Raw genomic sequence first — 8,490 nt, 5'->3', positions numbered from 1 at the left:
TACACACCAGGCCGAAAACAGTCGACAGCGAGCCACCCGGGCAGGTTTTCATAACTGTTTTCTAGAAAATACTAGAAGAAACTGCTCGAACGCAGCTGCTTCAGAGGCGTCTGGGTGGTTCGGTGGGTTAAGCGTCCAACTCTTGATTTCGGCTCAAATCCCGAGGGCGCGGGACCCAGTGCCCCGGAGGCGCGGGGCCGGCCTGGGACTCTCTCTCTGCCCCTCCCCCCACAAGCGCTCGAGCTCTCAAAATAAATAAACGTTTATTTTTTAAAAGAAAGAAAGAAAGTAGCTGGTTCCAGGAAGCAGGACTCCGCTGCAGGGGGAGGGGGAGCAGGTTGCTGTTTTTCCTTTTATTAAATGTATAGTGCTGCTCTGCTTTAGAAAAATAGTTTTTTAATCTTTATTTATTTTTGAGAGAGAGACACAGTGCTAGTCGGGGAGGAGCAGAAAGAGAGGGAGACACAGAATCCGAAGCACGCTCCAGGCTCTGCGCTGTTGGCACAGAGCCCGATGCGGGGCTCGAACTCACAAACTGGGAAATCATAACCTGAGCCAAAGTCGAACATTTAACCGACTGAGCCACCCAGGCGCCCCTGCCGCTCTGCTTTTTAGCTGTGTGTATGTGTCACTGACAGAAATTAAAATTAAAAAAAAAATTTTGTTTTCGAGAGAGAGGGAGCGGGCGTGCGTGTGAGCAGGGGAGGGGCAGAGGGAGAGAGAGAGAATGAGAATTCCAAGCAGGCTCCACACTCAGCACAGAGCCCAACACAGGCCTCTGTCCCACAACCCTAAGAGCATGACCTGAACAGAAATCAAGAATTGGACAGACGGAGCCACCCAGGCGCCCCCTCAAATTAAATGTTAAGTTAAACTCTTGCATCCAAAGCAAGAATCCTTCCCGTGCTGACTCTGGTAACAGAGCAGAGAGACCTCTTCCCGAGACCGTCCCTGACACACGGCTCTCTGCCTCAGGAAGTTCTTCCTTGTGCTGAGACACATGTGTGTCCTTGTCCCTCTGCCCATGGGTCCCCCGGAGGCCAAGAGCAAGGGGACCAGCTCTGCAGCCCAGGCGGTTGTGGTAACCCTGAATTCCTGGCTTCTCCAGGCCCCCTGCCCACCCCGACAACCCCCGGCCACCAGCCCCGCCAGCCGAGGCCCCAGCCTGCCCAGCCCACCGTCTTGGCCATTGCTCTGCGCTTGCAGGGTGAGCAACCCTGGGCCAGCAGAGCCCCCGGAGCAAGGCGCCACCCTGATGCCCCCGGGCGAAGAAAGCCACTCACTCCCGCATTCAGTCACGCGTTCCAAAGCACGCAGGGCCACAAATAGGACAGTAGGCCCCCGGCGCCTCTGTGGCCAGGGTCCCTGTGCGGCACCTGCCGCAGCTCCCACCTGTTGTTGGCAGTGAAGTTGGGGGCCAGGGGGACGGTGCCCTCTCTCCTCCGTGGGCCCGGCGGCGCGCCGAGGGTGCCAGGACTCCCAGAGCCGGGTGGCGAGGCGAAGTCCCTGGGATGGTCATCCTGTCGGTGACACAGACGCCACCTCAGACCATGATGTGCGACCCAGGCCTCTGACCACAGTCCCCGGGCTGGTCCCCTACTGCCTTGCATGCAGATGGGGAGCTGACACCGACCCCCTCCCCGCTGCCGGCCCCTCCCGCAGGTGCGGCCACAGCAAAGAACCGGGCGTCACCCTGGAAGGGACACGTAGACTCAGCCCCTGGCCCTTACCAGGACATTCCACGTGGCTCCCCTCTCGCTGGGGGCCTTGCTCTTTTGCCCACCAGGGCTGCCCTCGAAGGCTGTCAGGAAGTGGGGGTCCTCGGCTGGCCTGTGTCGGAGACAGGAAGCCGGTCACTCTGTCTGGGCAGGCCGGTGCGGGAACGCAGATGGGCACGCCCTCCGAGGGGCCAGGAGGGGATTCTGTCCGCAAGTCAACAGCTGAACTATCGTTTCTTAGTCACAGTGTGACAATGGTGCGCAGCGGCCACCCAGATGCCCGCGGGGGCAGTGCGGCAGAGACAAAGGGCAAGAAGCAGGCGCAGGGGCGCTGGCCGGGGGTCCCCATCTCTTCTCACAGAAATGATGGGTCAAGACTCCGCCCGCCAGCCCAGCGCAGCATTGACCTGAGTGCAGGTCACGTCGGGCCCCACACCCAGCCTGTGCCCAAGCTGTGAGGCTGGAAGAAGGACTGACAGAGGCAGGAGAGGAGTGTGCTGGGGGTCACCCAAGGAGCAGGGGGCAGGGTCACCTGAGGGGGCCGGTACACGCCTGGCCCGCTGGCGGCTGCTGGACCTGCGTGGTGCTGTTAGACCTGCGCAGGTTGTTGACGGTCCGGGAGCCTCCGGGCCCGGTGGCCTCCTGCAGGAAGGGAGAAGCAGCCATCCTCACGGTGAGGGTTTCGGAGCCGCGCTGGGCCCCGTAGACCAGAGCGAGAGCGCGCGTCGGGGGTGGCAGTGGGGTCCCCTGGCTCTCATGGGCCAGAGCAGCTCGGGGTCCCGGGCATGGCCCGCGGGGCTGGTGTGGGTCCTCGGCCCATAGGAGCCTCGTCTTCCTGGATGAAGTGGGCACCCTTCACCCCTGGCTGCTGAGGGTCCGGGAGGAAGCTCGTGAGGCAGGGCCTGGGGGCTTCGGCGGAGGCGGCCCGCCCGCATCCTCGCCACCACGGCCACCCGAGGAGCCCGGCGGGCTCGCCCCTGCCGCCTGCCCGCCGCCCACCTGCCCCCCACCTCCCGGCCTCCCCCAGGCCTCCGGAAGCCCCTCTCCTCCCCCAGGTCGGCCTGCTTCCCCAGGATTCGAATCCGCATGCCGCTGGAGCAAGAGAGGCCAAGAGGCAGGTGCCGCAGGATTCGTTTCCGCCTCAGACCCGTGGCCGACCCTGGCCTTGGCCCCTCGGGGAGATGGCTCTGACCCGGGAGCCGGAGTCCCCGCTGGCCCTGGACACCTGGGCCCCACACTCACCAGCGCCTTCCTCCTTGGCTCACTGCCCGCGACCGCAGAGAAGGAGCGGGCGAGGGGCTTGGCGGCCGAGGCGCTGCTGGGGCGCCAGGACACGGGCGGCGGCAGGCCCGTCAGGCTCAGGTCCGCACCTTCTGGGCTGCCCTTGGGGGGGCCGGCGGGGGCGCTGGCGGCCCGGGAGCCCTTCATGGAGGCTGCGAGGGCCCTGAGCAGGCAAGGAGAGATGCGGGGGCGCCTCCTGAGGACCCAGGCCTCCCGACACACCACCCACACACAGACCTCGGGGGGCCCACAGCCACCCAGCCACCCTCCTCGCTGCGCAGTGGGGGCTCCTTCCTCAAGAAAAGAAGGCACGTGGCAGAGCAGGGCTCAGGGCCCCAGGGACACCTCTCCCTCGGGACTCTGCCTGAGGGCGGCCTGAGGCAGCATTTACCCCGCCCCCACCCCATGCCGGCTACTCCATCTGTCCGAGCCTCACCTCCTTCATCTGTAAAATGGGTATGGAAAAAGTGCCTCTCCCTGGGGTTGTCCTGAGGTTCAGCCAAGGCGGCTATGTAAACACTCGGCACGTTCAAACCAGGACTTGGTCTGACTGACGCTGCCCTGTCTGGCCACAGAATCCCCTCCGTTTCCTCGGAAACTCCAGGAACCCATGAGCTTCTGGGAGGTGGCTCTGCCCTCTCGCTTCCGGCCCCACCCCCACCCCGCACCAGACACACTTCACAGCCTCCCTTGCTGCCCCTCCCTCTTCCCACCCCTGAAGTCTGAGGGTCCCCGGGCTCACCTCGGCCTCTCCTCCACCCACCCTCTCACCTACGGGTCCCCGTCTGACTTGCCGGCTCCTGCCCCCTCTGTTCCCTAATTCCTGACTCAAGACCCGCCCCAGAGAGACCGAGACAGAACCCCGACTTCCACCTCTAGCTACCCCCTCCCCAGGGCTCATGTTTTGTAACTGACTCAGGCCAAGGACCCAGACCTCACCCTGACATCTTCCCCTTCGGCGCCGCACCTGCTCCCCAGCACCCCAGCCAGCTGGGCCCTCTCCCCACGAGTCCTTTCCCTCCACAACCCTGGGCCGAGCCCCCTCTCCTTTGACCTGGACAGGCGCACCAGCCTCTCCCCACACGGCGGCCAGAGCTGGTCTTTCTCCACCAGGTCACACTGTCCCTGCTGAAAACCTTCCGAGGACCGTCCTGACACAGAGAATAAAGTCGGAATGCCGGACGCCCCTCAGCTCTGAGCCCGCGCTCCGTGACCTCCTCGCCGCCACCCCTTGCTCTGCTTCAGCCAGCCAGCCTCCCTGCCGCGCCTCAAACTGGGCCAGCCGTTCCCATCACAAGCCTCTGCACCGGCTGGTCCCTCTGCGGGGAGCCGCTTCCCCTGCGATGTCACAAGGCGCCCCCTTCACCCAGAGGCCCACCGGGCCATCTCCCTGCTCCCCCATCCTGCTTTATTTTCCTTCACCTGGCGGCTCGGGCTGGTCTGCACCATCTGACCCGCTCGCAAGAACATTAGCTCTATGAGGACAGGGACCGTGTAGCCCTGGCACCTGGCACGTGGCAGACTCTCAGGCAGCAGGAGTGGATGAGGGCACGGACCGGTACCATGGAGGACTCTGGGGGGGCCGCAGGCACACAGCATTCCCGCCCATGGTCCGTGCTGCGGCCTCCTTCAGCCCCCCGACCCCCTCACACACACGGTGGGGGCCCACGGCCAGGTGCTAGGGCCTCTCTTCTCTGGAGTGGAGCACAGAGCTGTCCCTGCCATTCATCAGGCCGGGTGTCTTCAGTTATGCATTTCCGGTTGTGTGGGTGAAATGTAACACCCTCCTCTCCCCAGGGCACTGGCCACACCCGCTGGACCCAGGCTGGCCAGCTTTCCCAGCCACACGCGGACTCTGGGAGGGTAAACACAGCTTCTCCGCGGAAACCTACAGGCCAGACCTCACCTTGCTTACAAAGATGTCTCTCCCAGCAGCCCACGGTGGGGGTCCAGAGCCTTTGCCCAGACTCCTCAAGATGGGCTGACCCAGGACGCCTGGCAGCTTCTCCACCGGGCAGCTCCCAGTCTCCCAAGATCTGGCTCAAGGCGGTGGGACCTGATTGGACTTCACTCTCCCCACCCCCCAACACCTGCACGGGGTAGAAGGGAAAGGGGGAAGACTTCCCCTGCGCAGGCCCCGGACCTCCACATCCGCGCGAGCCCCTCTCGTCTGCGAGGCCGCCCTCACCTCCAAGAGCTGGTCCCCCTCACCTGCGCGGGGACCCCCCTCACCTGCGCGAGCCGGGCCTGGGGCGCAGAGCCTTCGAGGCCGGTCCGCGGAGGATGTGCGAGGACCTCCGACGTGGGACGCCCGGGGCCCAGGTTTCAGGTTGACGACCTCGCGCCCTGCTCCTGGCCCTGGCTCCGAGGCCCAGGTGACAATGAAGCGACCGGGCCGTAGAGTGTGCGGCGGCGGCTAGCAACCAGCAACCAGCCTGGCACCTCCTCCCCGGTCCGTCACCGAGGCCCGCCTTTCCTGCCCTCGCCGCCTCCGGATTGGCCGTCCGGCTGCCCGCTCTCGCCGTCCCGAGAGCCCATTGGGCGCCTGGCTGTCCTTCGGGCCGTTCAGGCGTGGGAGGAGCCTCGAAGAGCTGCGCTTTCCCCCGCCCCACGCTTGTGGCAGCGGACCGCCGATTGGACGCAGCCAGAGGAGGCGGGACCTCTGCTGGTTTGGGACGGGGGCCTGGGCGGAGCCTCGAGGAGAAGGGGCGGGGAAAGAGAAAGGACCGGGGCGGGGCGAGCAGCGTGGCGCTGTGGGCCTCTCTTTCTGAGGGACCCCGTCGGTCTGCGCTGGCATCCAAGCGGCCCCGCGGTTCCCACGCCGTCCCCGGGCCCCCACGTCCTCCTCGGGTGCCCACGCGGTCCAGGCTCCCACGGCATCTCCGGGCTCCCACGTCCTCGGGCTCCCACGCGGTCCCACGTCTTCCCAGGGCTCCCTTCCCTCTCCTGCTCTTGGACCCGTGGGTCCCGCTGCGCCTCCTCCTCGCAAAACACCACTTAGGGCCCAGACCTCCCGGAGGCCCGCTGGCTCCCGTCCTCAGGCAGCCGGACCTGCCCCAGGACCTGGTCACTGCCCTGGCACCCGAGGCCCACCTCCCTTCGTCTCTCAAGACTGCTGGTGGCACATGTTTTGTTTTGACTCTCCTCTCCATTCTTTCAAGTTTTTTTGTTTGTGTGTGTGTGTGTTTTTGCCTCCTTCTCCAAAGTTCTGGTCACACCCGCCCCTACCTGCTGTAGTCCCTTCGAGGGTGTGTTTTCTACTTGTAACCCCAACGCCAGACGGCAGGCCCTTCCTTCAGTGGGGTCCCGGGTTTCAAGGCGGGCACTACACTGCCTTCCCTGCCCTGCAGGTGGCGTCCCCAGGCGCCTAGTGCCCCTTCCCCTGTCCCTGCTCCCTTCGGCCGGAAGCCTCAGTCCAGCCTCCCCTGACATCCACCACAGGTGCCCTCCATGACGCCTCTGGCCTCTACAGTAAGAGTTATCTTTCCGTTTAACACAGGACACTGCACATTGCTGGTCTTCACGCCACTTTTTTTAAAAAAATGCTTTTTTATTTTTAAAAACATACATTTATATACAATGAAATTCACACTTTGGGGGATGCAGTTCTACTATTTTGACAGCCACCACCACCGAGGCACAGAACACACATCCACCCACGAAACACCCAGGGGCTGCCTCTGAAGCCAGCCACCCCCTTACCTAGGCCACCACTAATCCGTTCTCTGTCACTATTGTTTGGTTTCTTTCCAGAGTGTCACAGAAACGGAATCCTACAGAATGTAGCCTTTGGGTGTGGCTTCATCTACTCGGCCCTGTGAGGTCCAGCCACATCCCTCTTCACTGCTGACTAGCATTCCACCGTGGGGGGAACCATGCTTTCTCGGTCATCAGTTGAGCGATGATTGTGTCCGGTCTGGGGTCATTATGAATGAAACTATTGTAAACATCTACTTTCAAGCATTTGTATGAACATAAGTTTTCGTGTCACTTGAGTACTTAGGTAGGTTTTATGCCCGTACATGTCTACATGTGCTAGGTATGTATTCAACTTCATAAGAAACTGCCAGACTATTTTCTGCAGAAGCTGTACCGTTTTGTGCTCACACCCGCCGTTTATGAGAGCTCTGGTTGCTCCCCAGCACCCTCAGCATTTGGTTGGTGTTCTTGTTTTTAATTTAAATAGTTTTTTTAACATTTTATTTTTTGAGAGAGACACAGAGAGCAGAGGAGGGGCAGAGAGGGAGACACGGAATCCTAAGCAGGCTTCAGGCTCTCCGCTGTCAGCACAGAGCCCAATACAGGCCCATGACCATGAGATCATAACCTGACCCAAAGCCGGACGCATAACCAACCGAGCCACTCAGGCGCCCCTGGAGTTCTCATTTTTAGGAAGTGATTCACATTACTTAAATACTGATCACTTAGGTGTGATGGCACTTAGTGTAGCCGCATCCCATTCCATATCCCGACTGATGTCGAGAATCTTTCATAGGCTTATTTGCCATATATTTATATACTTTCGTTAGGGAAATGTCTGTTCAAATCTTTTGCCCACTTTTTAAATTGAGTTGTCTTATGAGTTTTGAGTGTTCTTTACATGTTCTTGGTAGTAAGTCCTTCGGGAGATAGGTGGGTTGCGGCCTGACTCTCTTAACTGTGTCATTCAAAGAAAGGTTCTTAAACTTTTTTTTTAAAGAATTTTTTTGGGGGCGCCTGGGTGACTCAGTCGGTTAAGCGTCCGGCTTTGGCTCAGGTCATGATCTCACGGTTCATGGGTTCGAGCCCCGCGTTGGGCTCTGTGCTGACAGCTCAGAGCCTGGAGCCTGCTTCAGATTCTGTGTCTCCCTCTCTGTGAGCCTCCCTTGATCGAACTGTCTCTCTCTGTCTACTTATTTTTGAGAGAGAGAGAGAGAGAGAGAGAGACAGAACATGAGCAGGAGAGGGAAAGAGAGAGAAGGAGACACAGAATGTGAAGCAGGCTCCAGGTTCTGAGCTGTCAGCACAGAGACCGATGCAGGACTTGAACCCACGAACTATGAGATCATGACTTGAGCCAAAGTCGGATGCTTAACTGACTGAGCCACGCAGAAGCCCCAAGATTCTTAAACTTTATAGTTTGTGCTTTTTGTATATTGTAGAAGCCATGGCTTGACCCGAGGACAGAACATTGTCTCCTATTTCTTCTGGGAGTCTTACAGTATTAGGTTTCATATCTAGGTCTATGGTTCAACTGAGATTTTGTGTAAGGTGTGAGATATGCGATGACTTTTTTATTCTTTTTCTTTTTTGTACATGGATATTGAATCATCCCAGTACCATCCGTTGAAAGTCTATCATTGAATTACCTCGACACTTTTGTGGAAGACCAACTGACCATATTTGTGTGAGTCTATTTCTGAGCTGTCTACACTGGCCCATTGATCAGTGTCTGACTTTCACCAACACCACACTGTCTTGATGAGTGCTGCTCCACAATAAATCCCTAATT

The 8,490-nt window shown here is 60.1% G+C and overlaps 1 protein-coding gene across 4 annotated transcripts in view; it reads right to left on the bottom strand.

Moving 5' to 3' along the window:
* CEP131 (centrosomal protein 131) overlaps positions 1-5,419 on the bottom strand; it is an 18,117-nt gene extending 12,698 nt beyond the window's left edge. For 2 of the 4 annotated variants that reach the window (XM_029928762.1, XM_029928761.1), the window contains exons 1-5: positions 5,232-5,419; positions 2,961-3,162; positions 2,251-2,360; positions 1,731-1,830; positions 1,393-1,520 (exon numbers count right to left, since the gene is read on the bottom strand). In XM_029928762.1, the coding sequence (XP_029784622.1) occupies positions 1,393-1,520; positions 1,731-1,830; positions 2,251-2,360; positions 2,961-3,146 (524 nt within the window). In that variant the 5' untranslated portion in view covers positions 3,147-3,162; positions 5,232-5,419. Of the gene's footprint in view, positions 1-1,392; positions 1,521-1,730; positions 1,831-2,250; positions 2,361-2,960; positions 3,163-4,905; positions 4,967-5,231 lie in introns of those variants that run through there. The other 2 variants (XM_029928759.1, XM_029928763.1) reach the window with 2 other exon arrangements.
* Between the last annotated feature and the right edge of the window lie 3,071 nt (positions 5,420-8,490).

This window comes from Suricata suricatta, chromosome 17 (assembly GCF_006229205.1).
Source record: "Suricata suricatta isolate VVHF042 chromosome 17, meerkat_22Aug2017_6uvM2_HiC, whole genome shotgun sequence".
NCBI classification, from domain to species: Eukaryota; Metazoa; Chordata; class Mammalia; order Carnivora; family Herpestidae; genus Suricata; species Suricata suricatta.
The sequence above is the reverse complement of the archived record's forward strand: the minus strand, read 5'-3'. Positions and strand labels throughout refer to the sequence as shown.